The sequence below is a fragment of the Spodoptera frugiperda genome, chromosome 3 (assembly GCF_023101765.2).
Source record: "Spodoptera frugiperda isolate SF20-4 chromosome 3, AGI-APGP_CSIRO_Sfru_2.0, whole genome shotgun sequence".
Lineage (NCBI taxonomy): Eukaryota > Metazoa > Arthropoda > Insecta > Lepidoptera > Noctuidae > Spodoptera > Spodoptera frugiperda.
In genome coordinates, this window is record NC_064214.1 from 3,696,049 (window position 1) to 3,721,067 (window position 25,019).

Below are 25,019 nucleotides of genomic sequence, written 5' to 3' on the forward strand. Positions count from 1 at the left end.
TTAATAGAAACCTACCCGTGTACCTATAAAGCAGTAGTGCTCTATACACAACGCAACAGTACAGCAGATACATCAGACACATCAAAAGTGCCGGCCATTTAGAAAATTCTTTAATTACGCCATGATTTGAGACATTCTGTTGATTAAAATCACAGATGGCAGAACTCGATTGGTCGCAATCATCAATTATTATTATAGAGATAATTATATTTATTATTCAAATTAGTATCTTTTTCTAACGCAATGGAAATCTAGTGAATTATCCCCACCACTTATCACTGATTTCTCTCGTTACTTAAATCACTGAAGCTCTTTAAGTTTCATCACTAATGGGAAAAATATCTCTAAAAAGCATACACTTTTCCCATTTGTACATGGTGTTTTACAGCCGCGGCTTTATCTTCTAATGGCCTCTTTTGTCCACCTGAATCGTTTCTATTTTTTTTTAATTTTGACCCACACTAGGATTTTCTACTGTGTCGTAGGTGCGTTTACAAACATACAAGTTCACGTGCACATGACACCCAGCCCCAAAACAATAATTTGTGGATCACACAAGGAGTGGCTCCGTGTGGCAATAGAACGCGTTACACGTTGCACGGCAGCCAGTTGCCCAGCCATCGGACCAACTGTGCAGTCAATTCTTTTTTTATCTAAACTGTGGAATTTCAACTGTTTCCTTTAATTCAAATCTTAAGTACTTAAATACTTAAAAAGGTTCATTCTTATGTACAGTATCCTCATAAAATACATTAAATTTAAAATAATTAATGTATAAGTTCGATCGTTTCCGTTTTTTAGCCACTTTAATGTATATAGATAAGAGATCAGATAAAATTACGGTAGATCAATATCACAACGAATCACCGCAATTAACGAAGTTGTGATCGCGATATCGATTATTACGAAAAAATCTGATCTGATCTGATTGCTACTATGTGGCTATTTATGATCATGATGACAGCTAATTTGACGATAATTCATAAAGTATCAGTTGTATGTCGTCACCTTTTCATCAAAAATTCGTAATGCAACACTGAAATAAATACATATGTACGTTGGGGGTCTCTAATCAACAAGATTAAAATAAAAATTAGAAGGTTATTTGCAAAAGTTTGAATTTCATCTATACGTCGGTATGAGGTATAAGAAGCTTTTTTTAAGGAGGGATAATCATTCAATGGCTTTTCCCGCCTTAGGCCTATGTTCGTTACTGAATTACCTCAAAACTGAAGGGATCGGAATAAAATTTGGAATACGAGTAGTATATGTTCTGTAATACACATAGGAAAGCCGTTGGCAGAAGGCTATATAAATGATTGTTATATATAGAACAGTTGATACCTGAATCTTATGCAAGTTCGCGCGAATCCCTCAACTGGTCACTAACGAAGTAGATTGTCGAAAATATAATCATCTATTCAAACCTCTTGTAGGATATTTTCTTTCTGATTACTAATCAGTTTCATTGCATTCTGTTTCCACAATCATTTTAATAGTTACATTTCATGAGAATCCACTGCTGAACTGTAAGCTTCCTCTGCAATGAGGGATCTGCTATAATTTCCACGATTGGCACGCGATTTGGCAATTGCAGTCTATAAATCTGCTTTATAAGAGAATGTTTCTGCCCGGTCTCATTAAATGTGTAGTCTACTCTACCGTTAAAAAGATTTTCTTATTTATTGTAAACCCCGTGATGGTTCCAAAAAATCCTCCCTTAAAGAACTGCAATTTTTTTCTAACATAGTAGGCTTAAAATTAATAGGCAAGCTCTACTTACCTGTACACACCATTACGGTAACAAAGATAAATGAATAAGTTATTGTGGCTATAATTTTTTTATAATACCATCGGGTATCGGTCTTTAAGTGGTGTCAATAATGGCCAGCAATAATAGATGTATCACAAGTAAGTCACTAACCATTCTTTTTTGAGAGGTAAAATCATCCAGCGAGTTCTCCCGCTTCGGGAGGCAAAAGGGAGTGTTTGAATCTTACTGACTAAAAATCACCCCGTTCCTACTCCTGCTTTAAGTTGGAGGCCGGCAACCCATTGCGTTATCCGCAGCTCCGGATCGGCAGCGCCATCTGTGATGGTCTGATGGCTCTAAGTTACTAACCATAAGATATTATTATAAGCACCATCTATAAGATAGCTAATTTGACGTAAATATAAACTCTTAAATTTCAAAAATTAATAATATAAGATAATTTTTCAAACATTAGTTTTAAGAAGCTGCTGCTAGAAATCAAGATCGCTCCGGAGGTATTGGATGATTGGTTACCTATTAATTCTAACCGGTAGAGATTATAGACCAACACAAGTTGTAGTTAGCTTATTGATTCAAAGTATAATAAAACAAGCCTAATTTTTTGTCTGTGTAACTCTAAATAATTATCTTGAAAGATTAGTTGACGCTGTTGGTAGGTAACATCTAAATAAATTAATTTTGTTTGGATAGTAGTCTAAAGAACTGATAATTTCGTCACTAATATGAATAGATAATATCCTGATGGAACGATAAAAACTAAATAAATGATAATATCCACAATACGTTAAACACTTATCTTAGATAGCAATTCTTGGAAAATGGGATTATTCCAAAGCATGTAATTGGTGTGAACTTTAATATTTGACAATTTTAATTTATTTGATATCTACGTATGTGACGTGACGTCAATCTTGATACTACCTAAGTACATATTCAGCTTGCTGGAAAACCAATAAGTAACATTAACAATTTATTACATTTTTGAATGTTTCAAAGTCTATACTATGTATAAGATGTTTTAGTAAAAGAAGGTTCTCGAACTATACTCTGTATGTATTGTATCTATGTATTTCAATCTATCTATAGCAATATTATTACATGGGACTTAAAACACAAATGGTGAAAAGTGGGTGTACATTGTATAGCGGCATTACGTGCCATAATGTGCACCTCTACCTACCCCTTCGGGGATAAAAGGCGTGACATTGTGTGTGTGTCTATCTATAGCAATAGTTACTCTGTAATTACATTGCGTTTCAATACTTGCAGGCGTTGTTAGAAATTATCTGGCCTGATATAAACTTTCTACATATTATGTAAATGGCAAGAAATATATTTATAAAAATTAATGAGTCAATTTTAATTACACGTATGAGTAGGTAATGAAAATGACGCAGTAGGTAGATATGCCTTGAACTTCCTAAAGTATTATAGACATATTTATGAACTTCGGACGACTATGATCATAATCCTAGTGGACACCGTTTAGATAAAGAAACTGTTTATTGACCTGAAGACAGAGAACTAAAGGTGTGTTTTTCTCAGAATAGCTTATTCTCATTATCAGCCACGAATCAGGAGCTAATGGAAATGTAAAGTCATGCAAATAGCGTGATATATCTGGCCAGTGGTTGGATGCGCCCAATCAACGACATTCTTATCATTTCAGTATTGTTTTTAGTGTGAATTGGGTGGTTTGATTAGATTTTATTTTTTTCTATTATTTTTAGGGGCCCCACATGCTCGCCCGCGCACTCGTTCATGATCCAGCGCCAATGTGACTTTGACATTGATGGGCACATGTGTCCGTCGAGTCCTACATCAGTCAGTTACCTGCTCTTATTTTATTGTAATGACTCATTTCTGTTTAAAGCTTGTAGTAAGGTACTTAGATATATGCTTTCCATCTTGATGCCTCATAGGCTAAAGTACCGCCTGCCACGGGTGCATATAATGGGGACTCTACGTGGCTACAAGTAACCTGTTAACTCGCCACAGGGAAAACGGTAGCGCAGTGGTGATGTGCTACACAGCGGGGCCCAAGGAAGACGTGAGTCTTCTGGAAAGGCATCATTAAAGGGTACCTGGGGGCAGCAGGCTTTACACCATGATTAAAAGGTGCCTTTTACAGGTGCTAAGACACCGGGGGCTTTTAGCGGTGAAAATCCCTTGTTAGTCTTCCCTCAAAAAGCTACGTAGGTACCTTATAAAGGTTTCACCACGTCATAAAAAAAAGATATCGACGGTCAATATATGCTTCAGCATTCATGTTATCTGAGATTGACTCAGTATTTTTTATGTATCTAGATACAGTTGATAAATATATTTATCTATGTAAATGTTTTAATTTAATACGTCTGCGTTACATCGTGTTTTGTACTCATTGTGATTTTTATATATTATCTGTGTAAAAATAAATCAGTAAATAATGCTGAACGTAAAGATGTAAAACGGAACGTTATACATTACACGTCAAGAAAATATGTAGTGGTTTTGGAGCGCGCCAAGTGGTGTGCGCAGGCGCGCATGCTCACGTCACGACATCGGCGTCACCGCACTCCGGCCGCGCGACCCCGCGCACGGCGCACCTCGCCCCGCGCGCCGCGCGCGCTCACTGACTCAGTGATAAACAAACCTTACCGGCGCCTTCTTGTCAGACATGCTGCGAGTTTGACTTCCCGCCCGGGAACACAGATCAGCATTCATGCATCTTTGTTTACATACAACACAGCACAAGTGAGCCCCAGTGTTTCAGTAATGTGTGTACCGTCTGTCTAAGTGTGTTCCAATCATATGACCTCGATGGCCTCTTGTTGCAGATGTCAGCCGCCGCCGCACGGACTACGGCGGTTTTATCACATTTTAGAAAATGACTGAAGGCCCCCTATTACATCATGATAAGCCGGTGAGTGTTCGGATAACAGTTAGTGCACGATGACCCGCAGGACTGTCAATGCACGCTGCATCTGTACCACTATCGAAAATGGTTTGCGTCACGCCATTATGAACCATATTACCTGCACGCAGAGTCGGTAACCGTTTAATACTGTGTGTTGCAGATCTTCTACGGAATTAGAAGTAACGTTGAGAGCGTTTATTGACCGTGAATTCGCGGATTGCCATGAAAATTACAAATTCACCTTGTATGACACTGGTGGTATTGTTTCTGTTCTTGACCAGAGAGGCGCATAGTGCCTGCGTACGGCATGAATCACACACACACGCTGGGACAGTTTCCGAACTTGTTTTCCTCTCCAAAACATGACATTTAAATGACTTTAGTGGATTTCCATGTTCTGGCAGAGACATGTTCTTGTTTTTTGTTGTTGTAATATTAAACACGGAATGTATCATGTTTGTGGGTTTTACTCCACGGTTCTTATCTTAAGATCATTAGAAAATCATTAAGCGTAGCATCTTGAAGTCGATTAGTATTCCAATACGTTCGTGTGTAGATTGGAATACGTTGGGATTTCCTTATCTTGCTTATCACTAGATAGTTACGTTAGCCTAGTGCCTCCGTACAATTATGTTATTGTAATCTGTCAGTCTGTACAACTAATTACTTAAGCAATATCATTAATGATATATCTAAACAAGTCCACGATGGCGCGCTAAACAAATATGTATCACACACATTTAACTGTCATGGAACTATTGACCTACTTTGTATTTTGGGTGTAACTGGTAGCCAATGGCTTTGGGTTAATAATTAGTTAAAGAAACGCTAGTAAAACGTGAATATTTTGTAAAAGCACTACGGATTTATCTTTATTATCTTTTGGTGTTGAGAATACAAAAAATATCAACATCTAGAGTTGTTACTAAATAAAGTCGATACTTTAACCATTTAACGAGGTATGAAAATACCTTTTTGTATAAAGCTATCGAGCCATATACAAGAAAACGGATGTGGTTTTTCTAAATAATTTGTCGATTGCTATTGCGTAAAAGAATACCACAGAGTAAAATTTACACAATATTCTAAAATACAAAAATACACACACGACAAAAATAAATATTTAAAGGGTCATTCACACGATGTTCATTCACAGGAATATTTTGACTGTTTGACCGACACTTCCGCTCGTAGTTGATCTCATTAAGCTTAAACGAAGGTTACCTACATATGTATCTTCACTTGCAGTGATGACTACAATAAAAGTCACAATAATTATGTTAATCAAATTGGTAAAACCAGAAAACCGCTGTGCGAGCGCGCACCATCGAACAGGTTTTTATGCGGCTGTGCCTTCCTCGTAGGTTGACCTCGCCACTTACATTTCAGCCAGTACATATTAAAAAAGTACTTCTGTGTTTTATTAGCTGTCAAATGCCGTTATTAGTTTGACATTAAATATAAACTTTTATTTACTTTTGCTTACAGTTATCAACGAAATGCTTATGACTAAGAAAATGCAGTTTAGATGCCTAAGATCAAACCTACTTCTGTTTTGATAAATAAGTAAAATTTTAGAAGCCGCTATCCCTTGGATGTAGCGCTAAATTATATTTTCTCTTAGGTTGTAATTAATTATATTAATAATGTGTAAATAATAATATTCGTTTACAAAGATTTCACACACATACACACACATCACACGTGTTGCATAACACGTGTTCGTTTTTATACTACTACTTATCAGTTGCAATTGCAACTTGCAATAAAGCTGTCGAATGCATCTGATGGTAAGAAGCCTAAGTGTCTACACCTGCAAGACCAGAGGCACCACGAATGTCTTACACCACACATCCATGCACAAAAATGCATACAGTAACATGCGTCATTCTCTGGGAAGAGAGCTTCCAAAAAATGATGACACAATTAAATAGGTGTCGGCATTCTTAGTACCTTACACGAAATGTTGCATCATACATACGTACATTATATCATATCTTTATTGAATTCTCTTCTTCTTCATCTTTTTCTCCTCCTCAGAATAGGCCGCCAAGATAGGTATTCATGTCCTTGAGATGCGCCGGACTTCAGTGTTCCGGTGTTTTCATGGTTGTATCTAGTATCTACTGCACATCCTGGCGTACAGGAGTTGCTAAAAATACTCTGTGTCTACAAGTTAGAGTTACAGTCAATATACTGCAGCCCTTTAATCTTCGTTTCTGAATGGCTGACTGACTGACTGACAGACAACACACAGCCAAAACTACTGAACTGGAACTTAGCATGTATGTTCCTTAAGGAATGTAGGGGATCTAAGAGAGGATTTCCCTAAATTCCTACGGGAATCAACTATACCTACATATGTACGAAATCGCTGACAGAAACTAGTATATAAATATATCAATGGGCAGTCTATTAGTTGGATTCTAGCTCCAATAAAACATTTAACAAACATATCTATTTCTTTAACTCTACACTTATAATCCAATAAAAATAAACAATAAGCTTGTGTAATGATAAATACTAAAATAATTTCAAAGAATTGAAGGCACAGGTACTTAAACTCGACTCTCATCGACAGTTGGAATGATCTATGTACTTAACGAGTTGTTTATTTTAACAGATGTTTAACTTAAAAATAATAAAGTTAATTACTGGTTTTACCACTACCAGTGCATGATTATTATAGTGCATGATATTCATATCAATATTTTTCTTTTTTACTTCGCTTGTATGGATTACGGACTAACTGTAGTCTAAGTTACTCCTTAGTACATCTATAAAACCTTTAAAATTCTCGTCAAAATTGGTACAGCCATTTCAGAGATGAGCCAGATCAGACAGACAGATAAAAATTGTAAAAAATATTATTTTGATGTATGTATCACACACAAACAGACACTCCAATTTTATTTATTAGTCTAGACAAGATAACAAAATGCATGACATAAAATTACAGATTGATTATAGTTTTGATAAAAAGTTATATCTACAACAATGCGTTGTTTGTACTTATTCATATAGAAGTACATACGTTTAACAATTCAAAACTATTCAAATGATTCTTGTTATAAGCGTGGGCTTGGACCTCGGAGCAGTTCAGTAGTCACTTATGTCATCAGATTTTTAAATCACTGCTCACTTAAAGCTGGCTGTGAATTAGCTTCGCCAAACCTTATTATAATTTAAAACAATAACACATTCTTCATTCACAGCTAATTTGCAAACAAAACCAGATTCAAATTCAACTTGTGCTTAATGTATCACAACCATATAAGAAAGGAGATCTCAATGACGATATAATGTAACTATATTTATGCACACCACACACCGCCACCGTAATGCAAATTGTGATGTAATGCAAAATGCAGACTGCGATGCCACTGTGATGCAAAAAATATAAGTAACGGTAAATGGGGTGAATAGAATTCGAAGGGTGAATAGATACAGCTGCTCTATTTACCTTTTGAATTCTATTCACTCCGTTTTACGTACATAATTATGAAAAAGTGGTGCCAATAATAACAATACCTTGACAAAATTTTATTAATCTGCACTCTTTTATACTTAAAATGAAGCATTTCTTTCAACGTTGGAATTAAAAATAAATTCCTACATTTTCGTCAGTGCATTCATGCAGCTTATTACTCTCTCTTTCTCCCTGTTGGTTCCCTCATGTCTGAGGATCGTGGTCAGCATCAGGGTTGCATCTGGACCGGATGATCTGCTTCCAGCGCGTCTCCTACAACCGTGTAAAATTTTAAAGATGAGTCCTTCACCTAATCGCTTCAATTCGTTGGGGAACGTCCGCGCGATCTCTTGCCCTAGTGTTCCAAAACACAATCAGTTTTTCTTATAGGTATTGCATATTTAGACCGATATTTCACTCTCAGACGATCTGTTATGGTTTTGCATCAAACATGAACATCAAAATTACAGCTGCGATTTGTCACCGAGCAGTTGGCTAAACATATAATCTACTATTTGATTTTTGTAACAAGTCTATGGCTTGCTTACGATTGCCTAACATCCTGCGATAAACTCATGACTCCCCTCGTAGTACACTCGTAGCCATAGATATAATAATACTCGTATAGAATATCTGTGGTCGTATCGTACCATAAGTAACTGTTACGATATTTCTCCATGTATTAAAAAGAGTTATACATATAAAATAAAGTTTCAGAAGTAAGGTTTTCTATTTAAAAGACCATGTAATATTAATAAGTAGGTACTTAAAACTTTAAAACATTTATCCTTATACATGAGGGAAGCAAAAACAGGTTTTTAATCCAATATGTCAGTTAAAAACGAACCAGGAAAAATGGATACAATATAAAGAGGACAAGGAAATAATATATCATAATCATATTTATGTACGGAAAAAATCAAAAAGTAACAATAATATCCATATTTGTTAGTCATACTCGTAAAATGTCATATAACGTCTTTTTACTTTTACACTTATTATAAGGAAAATATGAAAGTATACCACAATATCTACACTTTAATATAACATTAAAGTGTTACAAAATATAATAATATGTACAATAGTTATATACACTTCGAGTGTTGGTTAATATAATTTGTGGTTGTTATACCGTAGTAGGATATATACCGTTAGAAAAACAATTACGTCTATTTGCGTTGCGATGCAATATTGCAATGACGTGGAAATCTGTCATCACCTACAAGTACACGTGATTTTTAAAATGTGTAACAAGGACGGGCCTCCAGTTGCACGTAGGAACAGTTGATTGATCAAAATAATTAATTAATAATATCAAATATCGATTAACTTGATGAACGAGCTACGTGCATTTACGTCTTATCTTTATTTTAGATTAATAATTACACGTTAATGGTCGACGCTTATTAATAAGGATAATATACCGAAATATGCATTAATAAAACCATAAAACTGATTTCTAAAATTGTTGCAAAATAAACTAATCAAATAAACATAAAGGAATCTAACGCATCATCAATCAAATATGATAGGTAGTATTTCAAAATTGATTTAATAACTTGGAACTCTAGAAGTTGTTTTCAAGTTCATAAAAACATTTGTCTCAGAATAACATTATAAAATTAAATGATAGCGTGATGTTATTATGTACTGTTCTTATGTATTCTAGTCTGGGAACGTACCTAGATTTTGTAGACAATCAGAGTTACGGTTGGTCAAAGACAATTAGTGAAATAATATACAATAGAGAGGCGTTTATTATTTACATAGGGATAATTTGACTATTCTTTGACTCTTCCTCTCTTGGTATAATTTGAACGGGACATCACTTTTCCTTTATAATTTTCTCACTTTATGATTCTATGAGAAAGCATAGTAAATTATACACCTAAACTTTCCTTAGGAAACACACTCTATTGGTGTAAACCGCATAAAAATCTGTCTACTAGTTTTTGAGTTTATCATGACACCTTCATGCCTATCCTAATTAAAAGGTGGACAGACGGCTAATAGAGTGATTCAAAAGGAAATTCCGATTTCGTCTTTTTAAGATACAGTATACAGTCTATAATCGCCCACAAGAAATCCCAAGAAATAGTCATTAGTTGACAGCTCCCAGATCGACAGTTTTGATGATAAGAAAGGACAAATCACTTAGTTAATTAAGTTATATTGACTTATTCATTTTCGTGTATGAGAAGTTATTAGTTTGTGTCTTCTACCAGACTCAGTGAGAGAGTGTTGAGTATTGTTCGCTTAATAAATAGTCTCAGTTCATGGTCACGTGTTTCTTCCCATCTGTGAAGTTAGTTAAATTACAGTACGGGTTACTTCTACGTTTTTCATTAAACAACTTGCTCTACTTTGTTCTGTGTAGGTATGTATCTTTCCAACTGTTTTATTCATAAGTGGATTTTAATGGTTTTGTTAACATGTTCACTACTGACCCTGTACATAAGAAAGTTTGCCATATTCTCAGACGGACGGCGATCACACTGTTCGTCTTTAAAATGTATATTTAAAAAAAATACGCTAAGATCATAAATACACAAAGGTACGTCGGACCAAAACCGGTTAGGAGTTGGAAAATAAATATCTGTAGTGTGTATTATACTTAATTAACCCTGAATGTTTTCCTCAGACAAAATAGAGACTGACATGTTATAGATACAGGAAAATGTATACACATAGTCATTGATGTTGATATAGTAACCAAGGAAACTGCTTATTTATCAGACAGTTTGTAAAACACTCGGTTAGATGGCCATCTCACACAATACTGCGGTTTAGAATGTATTCGTTAATTGCTTCCATTCCTTTGTATAATATTACCAAATTGCCACGTAAAAGTTTACCAGGGCACGATTCAAAGCAAGAGAAGGAAAGGGGTGGTTTTTCGTCAGTAAGAGTCTAACACTAAGGCGGGAGAAGTAATTGCATGATTTTCCTCCCTCAAAAAAAAGACCAACTAGTAGAACTAGACCCTACTGGTATTCTTTTAATATATTTTTAATGTTTGAATTGGAAGCTTCTATAGATAAAGCCAAGGCAAAGAGCATGTAACGTCATTGTCATATCACGTCCAGTTTTTCCCCGAAGTAATAAGACACTATCAGTACAATGTAATTTTATAACTACGTCACATTACCTTATATACCTAATATGATCAGTTGGTGAACCTATTCCCAGTTCTAGATGCAATTCCAAACTCAATATTTTTATAAAAAAACTAGCTACTCCCCCGCGTTTTCACCCACTCAGCTCGGTTCTTTTAGTCGTGACTGGACTATACGGAAAAAAAATGTTTCACATAGAACCAGTAGTTACTGAGATTAGTGCGTTCAAACAAATCCACAAACAAATTCTTCACCTTTATGTAATAATTATAAGATTTAGTAGGTACCCGAGACTTAGGACCCAGTAGTCCCTCTCCCTCTCGTTGCCAATCGACCTAAAAAGAAGCAATAATACAATTTTGTAGAAAATGAAAAAAAAACTCAAATCTTTAATGTAAATATTTCCAACATTAATATTTTCCAAGCGTAAGACCCGTAGCAAATATCAATTACACACACTAATTAAAATTATAATTAAAACTTTCGCATTAATTAGGTACCTAACTACAGTCGTAACACGTGAGACTATAAGTATGGAATTTTAGAATAGTACGAACGACGCATATTATTACTACATACATATATACGTATATAAGTATACTGACATTATACACCAATGTTTACATTTCGATATTTATCTAGCAATATGATTAAGTGATAGACAACCACTCACCGAAATGCTTTTGTGACTTATTGTCGAAATTCATTTAACTTAATAGCCTCGAAGTACAAGCTACATACCATACATATACAGTTTAAAGAATACACGTGTCTTAGAAACACGAGTACGCTATAAATAACAGTATTTGTGTTATTCCTCTAATCGAAGAAATTGTGAATAGAACGCAACTGTATTATAATCTTATCATCAAGCAGAGCCGTGAAGGACGCATACGAAACACAAATGTATGGTACCCACTACTTATTGAATATTATGTTAGCGATTATGTCACAATCTTATTGAAATATCTCTGTATGTACATACTTCCTACGTATATTTATAGGCAATGATCATAATGACATTCTTGGGTAGATAATTTTTTGGTATTTGATTTAGTTTTCCTGATATGTTTGCAATATGTGTGTGTTGTATGAGGAGGCCATCTTGCGGTTTTTAGTCTTGCTGTCTCTTTCATTTTAAGGTGTATTGGAGCGATAGAAATATAATATGTTAAGATCATCTTTATGTTGTGTTCAACCAAGTTTAAAAAACCTTCACGAGTCGATTAATTTTTAATTTCCTATGAAATTGATGTACCACCGAAAAGCATTAGTTAAAAGTAAAAAACAACTGACAATTTATTGTGTCTAAAACAGTTTTATCAGTAAGTAAAGTAGAAATAGCTAATTGACTTTTAAATGAATCACTATTAACATGGTTTGTTACCGAATGAGATAGATTCACAGAATACACGTGTGTTTTATGTACCCACTACGTTGGGTGCATGTTCGTCGAACATAGCCGTAGAAAAATTAAGCGTTAATTAAATAGGTACTTACGTAATAAAAATATCATAACATATTGCATTAATAGCCCGTAAACGTGCACTACTGGAATGTGATGTGACCTGTGAGCCTCTTCTGCATAGGAGGCAGCAATTGAAAAAGATCAAGTTTTTCAGTTAGATAATAAATCGAAAGGGATGGATGGATCCAGACATTTTGGGGAAAGATTGGTTATTAAGTAATTCCAATCATTAGTAAGCTCTTTTGGCGGAGCGGGAATATCATCCAATTTCTTCTTCCGCCCTTGGCGAGAAGAGAGAGTGTGTCAGACTCTTACTGACTAAAAACCACCCTGTTCCTATTCCTGCTTTGAGCCGGAATCCCGGTAACCCTTTAGGTTGTCCGCAGATCCGGCTTACGTCACCACTGAAAACAAAAGGGGTGGTGACAAATAAAACAACAAAAAATGATGCGTAGAAATAAATAACAAAACATTGCAAATAAAATTAAATCTTTGGAAAAGCATGTCATATCGTATTATTGATAGCCATTTTAATTACATTTCTTTGTAATTGTAATAAGAACGTACATTAGTTGATTAGATACGCTTACGGACGTGGTCGCCTATAAATAGCGTTGCATTAAAGAATTGCCCCCTGAATAATTAATCAGTCAACATAAGGCCGTTCTACTAATTCAAATTATGTGTTCACTTAGGAATCAATACAATTTTGACTAATTATCTTATCATAACATTCTAGAGAATTTGCTGATGACACATGTGTAATTTTCTACTTATATTTATTTGTCGATACTTAATATTAAAAATAAGGAATGGTAAACATTAGGCTATGTGTGCTACAGAGATTAAGCTTAGACGGAATATAGGAAACCTATTAACCACGATGTCTTGCAGGTCTTGATTAAAAACGTAAAATGCAAGCTACTCTCTTCGTAAATCGCCAATATAAAATCATGATTCTCCAGGCCCTCGGGTTTACAACAGTAAATCAGCTTACAAGACCTTTCATCATCATTGTCATCATCAGCCTGTTGTCGTCCACTACTAGACATAGGTCTCTCCAATGAGACGAGACGAGACCTTTATTACTACCAAATTGCGCCATATTTTTTGAATTACGTAATTTCAAAAAATTGATTCATATTCTAAGAACGCATCAAGTCAACCGATAAGGTAAAATTAATTGATTAACGATAACATTCTGGAATGACAGATTTGCCAAAGTGCACAGCCAATGTGAAACAACACTTAATCTGTTCTTGGTATCTCAATGTTATCTTTGCATCCTATTTAAAAGACGAAATCCGTGGATAATTTATTTCTTTATACGACTACCTACTTTTATGTAATGTTTATCTCATAATCCCACCTCGAAACCGAACTACGTGCCTATTATCACGAATTCCTCAATGAACATGATACCTGCCTTATATCGAAATTCAACTATTTTTTGCTGATCGCATATGTTTTGATTGTTCATCGCCAGAACATTGAACTTAGCAATGTAGGCCATTTCGAAATATTTACGTACCTACAGGCAACATCGATGAACAATATCGCTTTGACATAAAATATTAAATTGAATAACTCAGTTAGATTTATGGTCGGCGACCATAAACATTTTATTTTTTCATTTTCTATTGTGTAAAGAGGTAAATAGTAAATAGAGATCTTACTTGCGATTCGTGACGAAGTAAATAAAGTGACAAGTGTACGTCAATTTACGCAATTGGATATAATTAATTGTTTTACAAGGTATAGTAATATTCTCATAGCTCACGTGTTTCATAACTAGGCATAGGTTTGCGGTCTAGGGTTACTAATTCTGTATTTCAATTTACTAAGGAAGTTAAATAAAAACTTGCAAGAAGAGGGTGTGAGAATATAATAACATGTACCTATGAGGCAAACAGCTGATGCGTTCGGAAATACCCATGTCGTGAAATTCAAAGCGTAAGCTGTACTTTCCTTATATTACCGATACCTAATTCTCAAAATAAAAACAAATCTTGCATCAAAGTGAATAGCTAGTCTAGTCACGCACAGGTATACCCGATAAATCTGCCTGAACCGGTACCTGGTAGTTTAATACTGATGGTGATGGAATCTGTGTGTATGGCGAAAAAAGGCACGGATATGTATGCCTGAAATGTGAGATGTGGTACCCGTTCAGTGTATGGCTAAATATGTATTATATCAACCGCTTCGAGTTTCAAGTGCTAAATTGACGTACTGGTTATTTATTTATTGTTAGAACCGGGGTCTTAATAAATTGCTTTCGGGTGACTGACAGCGCAGCATTGTGACTCTAAATGATGATTCCTTTATGTTGTGTGCCTACCAAACTACCAACAGTTACTCAATATTTTATTATCATTGCAAAATACCTGTGTGTTGGGTTTTTTGAATGCGACGTATACATATGATTCGTGTCCGCCGGATATTTTAAGCAAGTAACACAGATATAGAATAATTTGAATATCAAATCATTGAAAATTTCACCGGAAAGTATCGGGACCAAACCGTCGAATGTGTTATCAGATAATTCGTTCTGTTCAACTAAACGGAAATGCTATTATTTATCATCATAGAAGTATCAGATTCAGACACACACACACTCATTACAAATATAGTACCCTAACCAAATAAGGCCTATGCCCCAATAAAGCCTATTTTGAAAATTTCCCTCTTCCCGATGTCAAATGGTCGCCAAAGTTTGTAGAAGTGTGCATGCACATTACTTAACTAATTTGAGCACAGCAAGAAACCCGTGCCACGATTATGTTGGAACCTACAGTCGAAAACAATCACGACGTGGAGCGCACTTTAGTTTTTATAAAATTCGAGTAGCGTAAACTGTTAGTATTTTTATAATTATCAGTATACGACGTGCCGTGTTTTGTCTGTATGACAATTATACATTTAGCCATCTCCTCACATTAGTGAAATAGCTATAATATCGGTGTATTTCATATAAACGTTGTTTTGTTTACCTATGCCATGCCCTAATAAAGCCTACAAAAAAAACGTGTAGGCCTTATTACGGCATAGTTGTTTTTCAGTAATTTCAAAGAAAACGGATCACCAGCTTCTGTCAAAAAGAAAGCCAATGGATTTTGCAAAAGATGGAAAACGCTGTTAAAATGGTAGGGGTAAACGGGGTGAATAGATACAGAAAAGGGGTGAATGGATATCGGGAAATTCTTCATAGTATCTATTCACCCTTCGAATTTTATACACCCTGTTTTACCCGGTAGGCTGCTGCAGCCAGATATAATATCCAAAGAAGTACGCATCATCTAAAGAGTGGTTTCCACTACACGAAAGCTAGGTCGGTCGCTAAATTGGCTACAGAACAAGAAGTTATTCTCATTCGTTTGACTGATGCTGGGGTGCCGATGACTTCAAAGATGTTACTTGGGTATTACATGATGAGAAACTCGTTTAGCCTGATGTATAATGACAAAAATTAATTAATAAGATCTCATTACATTTATTATAAGCATTGACAAAGTTTTGTTATAATTAAGAAGTTGAATACTTACTAGTTTTTATTGAGGCCTTATTAAGACATAGGGTTCCCAATCCAAGCTGAAAAGATGTATCTTTGACGATGTTTTGTCTAAAGTACTTACTATTATTTAGTCCTAATGAGGAAGCAGATTTTACTTTCGAATTAGTTATAAAGTAGTGATGAACGTTACCTAGTTACAGAGTGATACGGCCGCCGGCGGCTGCGAACCAGTCTCTATTCATGGCCAAGGCCGCCGCGGTGTAAATTGACGTAATCTTCGTTGTTTTTGGCACAATTCACACGCCATACTTGGGTTTTTCTTATCCAATTGAACGGTCGATTCTGTGTATTTTTTTCTCGATTTAAGGCTTTGTATATTTGTCCTAGCTTGTCCTCGAATCAAACCTTACTTCAGATCTAGTTGTATCTGAGTTTCAACGACTTATTAAAAAACTAGTAACATTTTTACGACTTTTTTTATCTCTTTATTGTCTTGTCTTGTTTTGTTCGAACGCCCAATAACTTCTTACCTGGTATAGTCTATTAAATGCGCTGTAGATTTAATGATCTAATTGTAAAAACAGTTAGCAATTTATTTGCTTCTACAGATATAAATATTTATTGTCTTCATAACAAGTAAGTAATGAGAATTATGAAATTGGAAAAGTAGAGAAAACTGGTGCAATATGCGGCCACTGTTCTCGTCGAGGTGATGCGCGTGAGTGATCAACAAACATTTAGTAGTAGGTACCATGCCGCGATCTATCGTAACATGTAGTAAATAGGTACCTAAATAAATAAACTAAAATAACTCTTTAGTATTACAATTCGTTTAAGGAAAATGACCATTTTGGTATCTTTTGTTCTGTTATCGTTAGGGAAAAACATCGTTCTCCTTTTATTAAAAGCAGGTCTTTAATTCTAATCATTCAATGAACTGATATCAAGAATACTAATGCGTCTTTTCAAATAATTCCTCTCTTCGTGTCTAACTAAATACGTGCTGTATTTGTGTAGCAACATAATATGTATCATACTACCTATTCATATCTACGAACGTCAGACCAATCTTAATGGAGTTAATAGAAACTCATTGTGAAGATAATAGCGCGCGCGTCTATTTCTTGACCGGTTATCTATAAAGGACAAGGGCGATGTAATAAATGTCCTATATTTGCCCGCACACACTTCACGTCGTACCAAATTCATTTTCACTTTCAATAAACACTACACTAATATTTATTACTTAGTTTTATTTCATAAGTTTCCTTCTAGACACGGGACCACAAGGTCCTAGTCATTTGTAAGGCATCTGATACGTTAGACAATTGTAAATTAAAGGGTGTAGGACACTAATCGGTTGGTAACCCTATGGAAACGGATCCGGAGCTGCGGACTACCTAGCGGGTGGGTTTACCGAGGCTCCGGCAGAAAAGCTGGACTAGGAACGAGTTGTTTTTAGCCAGTAAGAGTTTGACATTCCCTCTCACCTCGCCCAAGGCGTGACAAAATATTGAATGATTTACCCCTTTAAATCATATGGAAATGCTTGCAATGGAAACGCATCAAAGGCCTCCCTAACTTCCCTTCACTCCTATCTTTGCTAGGATTTTCTGCAACCAGTCCTTAGAATTCGTCCCACTCCGTCTCCTTGACTTTGACTAATTTACATATATCTAACTTGATTAATATCAATGATTATAATCAGTCCTTAAAATTCTGACTCAGTTATACACAAAAGTTAGCAGGTAACAATGTATTAGGTGAATAGCCTAAAATTGATGACGATTTTTCTTTGAAACCTATCAATGTTATCACTTCAGTCAACAATTAAAGACAAAGCAATTATAAAGAAATGTATTTAGTAGTACAAGAATATTGACTTTTGAGATTCAATCTTTGTTAAAATGACTATCCTTGATGCCCTATGCCCTAGGTAGGGTATTTTCAACTTTGATCTAAGTCTGATGACAATACTTACCTTCTGTTTACGCTTCGTAATTATACTGGTATCGTTGTCTTCTGTCTTCTCCCAGCCTTCTGCCAACTATATGGGTTGATGGAGCCACTGCCATCTGCGTTCTCCAAATTACTACATTCTTGGTTAGACCTATTGTTTACTGAGGCTTCTGGTTAATTGTAACTTCTGTTTTAGATGTTTAGTTTTTTTAACCTTGCCCTACACTAGGATTTTCTCCTGTGTCGTGGTACGTTTACAAACATACAAGTTCAGTTCAAGAGACCCGAAGCAAAAATTTGTGGATCACACAAAGCGTTGCTCCGTGCGGGAAACGAACCCGCTTCACGTTGCACGGAAGCCGGTTGCCTAGCCACCGCACCAACCGTGCAGTCTATAGTAATATAGTGAATGTCAAAAGGAACTAACGGCTTAAACTAGTCGATAGTTATACTCGTATTAACCAGTATAGAACCACAATCTAAGCAAGTATGATACACGTACATAAGGAAGTGTCTCCCTGTTACGCTTTCATGGCTAAACTACTAAACAATGAAACGACTCAACGGCCTTGACGACCGACATATTTATAGTATTAATACCTTCAAAATTAAATAGTTTTAAGTCTTTATGACACCGTGTGAATACTTAATTTTGAGTAACAGCTAATTTGGTACGGTGATGCGTCGATAATCACGCTATTTGCGTTTCTATGAGTCTAAAAGAAGTTTAGCAGACTTGATTCCAGTAATTGAAAATGTAACTTCATCCTTTTGTTTTTAAACTTAGACCAATCTAGGCCGTCAGGATATTATGATATAGTACTTGACAAGGTTCTACATTTATTGCACGGGCACAATTAGTCTAAACCAGACATTGAAAGTTGTTTCACAAAAATGTTTTTTTTTTTTCAGTTGATTCCGTAGGGTTCTTTATCATTCATAAATACATTGTCTGTGCAATTATTGCCATTGTCTCTTCGGTGCTACTACGGTTATCGGTAATCTAATAATAAGTTCTAATGGCCCAAATTCGTCGAAATTCCAAATGGAAAAAACCTTTTTACAAAGGCCAAAATAGTAATCAAAACGGTAAATCTCAGTAAAATTATAATTAATCGTTATATCTGATCGAAATTAATTAATTTTCAAATACAAAACACACCTATCGAGACAAAATCTCAGTTTAATCAGTAAATTTTACAAAAATACACAGTAATAATAAACATATCGTGGGCATCTTCGTAACTTATCTGTAAAAATAATCTTGTACAATATCATGACAATATGTATTGTACTCATATTTTTTTTGTTATTTATTTAATCCGATCAAATAGGTACGACTGTGTTATTGTTACGATGTTGTGTTTTCGATGATTTATTACGTTCTACTGGTTCTACGCTTCATATGTCATACTTTCTTTTGCCCGCAGCTTCGCTCGCGTTAAGGAGCATTTTTATTAATGGAATTTATCAAAATTCTTTCTTAGGGGATGCTACGTCATAGTAGATTTATACATGCAACGTCTCAGCCTGATTGGTTTAAAATTAACAAAGTTTCATATAAATTTTCACACCCTATTTTGTACCCTTGGGAGAAAAAAATATCAAAATCCTTTCTTAGCGGATGGCTACGTTATAACATCTACCTGCATGCCAAATTTCAGCTCGATCCACAAGTATAATAGTAAGCACAGAATCTGAAAGCCCCATATATGGCAATAACCTCACCCAATAGGGGGTGAGAGACAAGGGTCTCATAGCCCCTATTACAAGGGATTTATGACATAACTTCGAAAAGTGTCTACTCCTGCGAGATAATATTATTTCGAAATATTCAACGACTTTCCAATAAAATATCTAACGAATCAAATGCATACTTACACAAGTAGAATATTCATTAACTAAACGACAGTTATACTCTGCTTGACCCTGCACGTCTCAGAGACATGATATTATGATATGTGTAATCACGTGTGAATGTTTTATGTTACAGATGTGCGTGCGCATATGGCTAGAGGTGGGACACGCGTGCGAGCCGCGCAGGACCCCGTCTGGCCGAGCCCTGGCCCTGGACTGGCGAGTGTGGGTCCGCGGAGTGAGCGGCCACGACATCAGCACCTTCGTCCATAAAGTCGTCTTCCATTTACACCCTGCAACCGCTTTTGTATATCCTAAACGAGGTAAGCTCAATGATTTTCTGTATAAAACCTACTTAGCTAGTTTTGTAAAAAAATGTGTTATGCACTTATTTATTATTATTTTAATGGTACCTAATTAGTATTTGATGAGGTTCTTTTTAAAGTGTATTCCTACCCAATTATACCTACCTAATTATTTTTGTATTTATATAGTCATGTACCATTTTATTGCCTGCGTCACATAAACTAACGATAACATGTTTAAACTCTCATCACCATTATCACTCCCGCAGATAGCCCTCTGGCTACCTATAGTTTTATCTCAGTGACTTTGCCCCCAGTTATATTTACTGTATATCTGTTTTACGGAGCAATAACATCAGCTTTATTTTTGCAGTGCTTCAGGAGCCGCCATACGAAATCCAAGAGTCCGGCTGTGCCTCCATTGACATACCGATACACGTGTACCTGAAATATAGCAACAGGCCAAAGAAAATCCGTCTGCAATACAGTCTCCAGATCGAGAACAACAGCAAGAGCAACTCGGAGTCCCGCTGCATCTACTACGACTTCAAGAACCCGCCGGAGCAGCTGTGCGAGGCCCTGATGAGTGGCGGCGGGGAGCTCGTGCCGCGCACCGGCGCGCCCGACGTGTCCAACAAGCTGGTCGTGCTGTCCGACAGCGGCGACGACCGCCCGCAGAAGCCGATGAAACCCAAGAAGTACAAGTTCGTGGAGCCCGTACCCTGCAAGCACAGCTCCAAGAAGCGGCCCAAGTCGCTGTTCGAAGAGATTTGCTCAAAATGTGGAAATTCCATTTACGTAGACATTAGGAAACAACTGAGGTCTGTAGCTATGACTGAAGATGAGATAAACTGTGTGTCGCAGTTGTACTTGTCCTACACTAGTTACGAGAAGTCTGCCGGTGCTCTGATACTGCCGCCGATTACAGACTCCATATACAAAGTGCCCGAGCTGCCTGCCTCGCTGAAAAGAGCGCTGAAGGAAGTTCAAGAAGAAGACTACACGATGATTTAAGCCAATGCGTGCCTTCTGTAAAGTGCTGTGTTGTGATATATACTTGGTGCCATGAGAGACTATTCATTCAATGCAAACGTTATAGTTAGACTAAACTCGGTTGTTTAGTGACCATAATATTATTTATTTTTTAAAGACTTTATTTACTTTGGTTGTTCGTACGTTGATTATAATTAGTTATAGTGAAATAAAGCTGCGCTACCATAATATTATCATAATAATATGAATACGATATACGTGTGCTGTGAGTAAGATCTCAATAACGTAAGAGAGGTATCTGTTTTAACTTGAATATTTTATTTTAATATATTTTTACAAGTATTTAAGTTTCACATAATTTATAGTGGGGGTTGTGAGTTGTGTTGCATGAGTTGTATTGTGTTCATTTTGTGGTTTGTTACGCCATGGATATTGCCTCTACTGTTAGGTTATGTGCTGAGTGACAGGGTATTAGCCATAACTTAATATCTAATATATTGTAGTAATCGTACAGAGAAACGTTTCCACTATTTGTTGAAACTATTGTTAAATAATATATTGTTCAGAGAGAGTAGTTGTATAAGTTTAATACAAGTGTTACGAAGTGTGCCTACGTAAAAGATATTGTAAACATAAATAAGTTTATTATTAAGACTTAAGTAAATATGAAAGCAAGAATTGTTTGTTACATAAATACAATCTATGATCGTTTTAAATTATTTGTTTCATATCATTTTAATTATTTTTCCAAGTAAATTACTGATCGAAGATCTACCTTTGATGGATGGGAGTTAGACGTTAGATTTTATCTATCGATATGCTAATTACATCGATAGAAGTTATTAGGTCGGCAAATGATTATACAATTATTAATTAGATACAGAAAAAAGACAAAAATTAATTGACGTATGATTTATTTAAATAGGTAACAAATATTACAAATAAAAAATAAACTAAATGTTGATCATATTCTCAACAAATTAAATTATGTTGAACAAAATTTAATTTGATAGAATAAAGCGCGAGTTTACTTCAGCTACTACGATCCTAGGATTTCTGAAACATGTGTAGGTAAAGTCATCGCTGCTTCATGTAAAAGTACTGTCTATTATATACAAATCGCATAGCAGCTTTTACAAGAAAAAAAAACTCTTATTTTTTACCCATTGTTCTCCTTGCGTAACCGGCAGACTGGTCGTCGTGTTATAAAGGGTCCTCAGTTAAAAGGTCAATCATTCTCCGCCAATTGAAAACGGGACGTAGATTGGCCGCCATCACAATAAATTGATACGTACATAAGACCTGCACTGCTATAGCTCCGAAGTAAAATCAACGAGAGCTATCCTACTTATATTGCATTGTATCTTTCTACCTAGCTTAGGTTATACCCAAGCTATTTAGGATGAGCATGGAGTGTCTTCTTTTTCATTCTCGCCTATCAGACGGCATTCTATTAAAATTTTCTTTTCCTTTCTATAATAAAATTGTCTTCAATAGTATGATTATTAAATTATATTTTTCTATGTCTATTACAACTTGTTTCATTTAACTCATACATGTCTAGCATTAACACTTATTACACGACACACATCTCATAAATTAGCTTTGGGTGTCGCAAGTTTCAGTCAAAATCAAATAATGTATTCCAATTAAACCATAAATAGGTACTTTTGAAATGTCAACAAATAAATAAATAATTGTCTGTTAGTCTGTCCGTCAGAAAAGCTAGGCGCCCGTCCCAAGTGTAGCTTTGAATTGAAAAGAACGAGCAAGAAACTTCATTCGTTACTCTTTTAAAAAATATATTGTATATACTAGCGGACCCGACAGACGTTGTCCTGTCTACACGTCTTTAATTTGAAAATTTTAAACTTTTTTTAATAAGCGAAAACTTTTTGGACCTTTTTGATGAAAATTGTTATTCAAATGTCTAACGTCATTAATATTTGACACTGCGATGGTAGAGCCGTCTGTCGGATCCAATGTAAAACATTCCAAAATCAACAACTACTGATAAATTAAAAATTAATCAAAAAATCATTGTCCAGCTGACAAAATTGTGAATCTAAACCATTCTCAGATCCCCTTGAACACACACAAAAAATTTCATCAAAATCGGTCCACTCGTTTAAGAGAAGTTCAGTGACATACACACTTACAGAAGAATTATATATATAAAGATTTACAATTTCTCTAACACATTACAACAGTCACAGCAATCGCTGCAGACTCCGTTGTACAGTACTCCTAAACCACTGTCCTCCTTATTGTTTAGCTATACATAAACACTGATAATTTTGAAATTGTAAACCCATGTATACTTCGATCGACTCAGAAATCAGTCAAAGGTCTTTAAGTAGGCGGTTGTAGGCACGATTACATGGAAGGCGCATATCCTAATTCAACAATACTTACCCAAAAGTTATTCTAGTAGATAATCGCAAATAGCAAACAAATACAATCGCTATAAGCCCAATTACTCACCATAACTGAAATCAATCCCTCACCCTGCTGTACTTCTACGGAGGCTGCTTGTTTCTGGGGCAGTATTCAGGTGCTCCCACGCAGCAGTTATATAACGTTTACAACAATGTGTAACAATACGACATTTGCAATACGTAACAACTCTACAATTACTGTTATAATTTGTATAAACACAGCTGTTAAATATTCTCTAATGTTATATAACTGCTGTGTAAGCACCTTTCCATGTACTTGTAGTATCATTTAGGATATATATGCTTCAGCGATAGCCTTCGCAAAGGCAGAGGTGGTGGCGATGTCACCTTTTTTGCTAATCCAAGGTTATTGAATCTAACCCGTAGCGAACTCTCATACTTATAGAGGAGGTCACTAGCCAATATTTTATGTCTTTAAAAAGTTTCAGATAAATAATAAGCATTGTATTATTCAGTGCTATTTACTCTTGGCATATCATGTTGCATGAGCTCAATGCCACATAATTCCATGAATTAAAATAATTATAAGGCAAACAATTAGGCTAAACTAGATGCCATAGTTGCCATACTGCTAAGCATAAAGTAGGCGAATCGCCTGAATAAATCACCCTATTTTAAAATTTAATTTAAAGGGGCATAGAAAAAAGCTATGGCATGGAAACCGACATTTACTAGTGTAGTGGTGTAAGGTGTAATTAAGAAATAAAAGCAATATTTTCACACTACATTATTATATTTCTCAAATGAATAAATACATTCGTTGATTCATTCAATGTTCATAATATTTATGATACAAGTAATGATTATTAGATATGTATATTATTATTAAAATAATTAGGCACGCTATCGCTAGCACAAGCACCTACCAGGTATAGAAGTATGGAATCAGAATCGTTTATAGATCTTTAATTTAAAATAAAAACGATTTTATTCAGTTTTTAGGCCGTATGAACGTAGCTTCGCTTCCAGTTTGTACAGACTTCTCTTCAGCTTTGTTACATCTGTGACTCTCCTCTGTGTAATACTATAAATATCTAGGTTTTCCTGTAACCTCAGGAACTCTTGCAAGATGACCATCCCTTTCTTGAATATCCACGTTTATCTACATTTGTATGTACTGGTAATGTCTTTGTCACTTTGAGTTGGTCTTTAAATACGCCATATCTTCATTTCGAGCTACGCGCTACGAACTACGCGCTATAAGCT

At 35.5% G+C, this 25,019-nt stretch overlaps 1 protein-coding gene across 2 annotated transcripts; it reads left to right on the top strand.

The window, feature by feature from the left end:
- The first annotated feature begins 4,241 nt into the window (after positions 1 to 4,241).
- LOC118273958 (protein ENL) lies at positions 4,242 to 22,070 on the top strand. 2 transcript variants are annotated; one of them, XM_035591243.2, is made up of 4 exons: positions 4,242 to 4,510; positions 4,594 to 4,679; positions 20,193 to 20,379; positions 20,735 to 22,070. In XM_035591243.2, the coding sequence occupies exons 2-4, from the start codon at positions 4,644 to 4,646 to the stop codon at positions 21,373 to 21,375; spliced, it is 864 nt and encodes a 287-aa protein (XP_035447136.1). In that variant the 5' UTR covers positions 4,242 to 4,510; positions 4,594 to 4,643; the 3' UTR covers positions 21,376 to 22,070. The 2 variants fall into 2 exon arrangements, with proteins under 2 accessions (XP_035447136.1, XP_035447137.1); XM_035591244.2 differs by lacking the exons at positions 4,242 to 4,510; positions 4,594 to 4,679 and adding an exon at positions 14,337 to 14,481.
- The last annotated feature ends 2,949 nt before the right edge of the window (positions 22,071 to 25,019 follow it).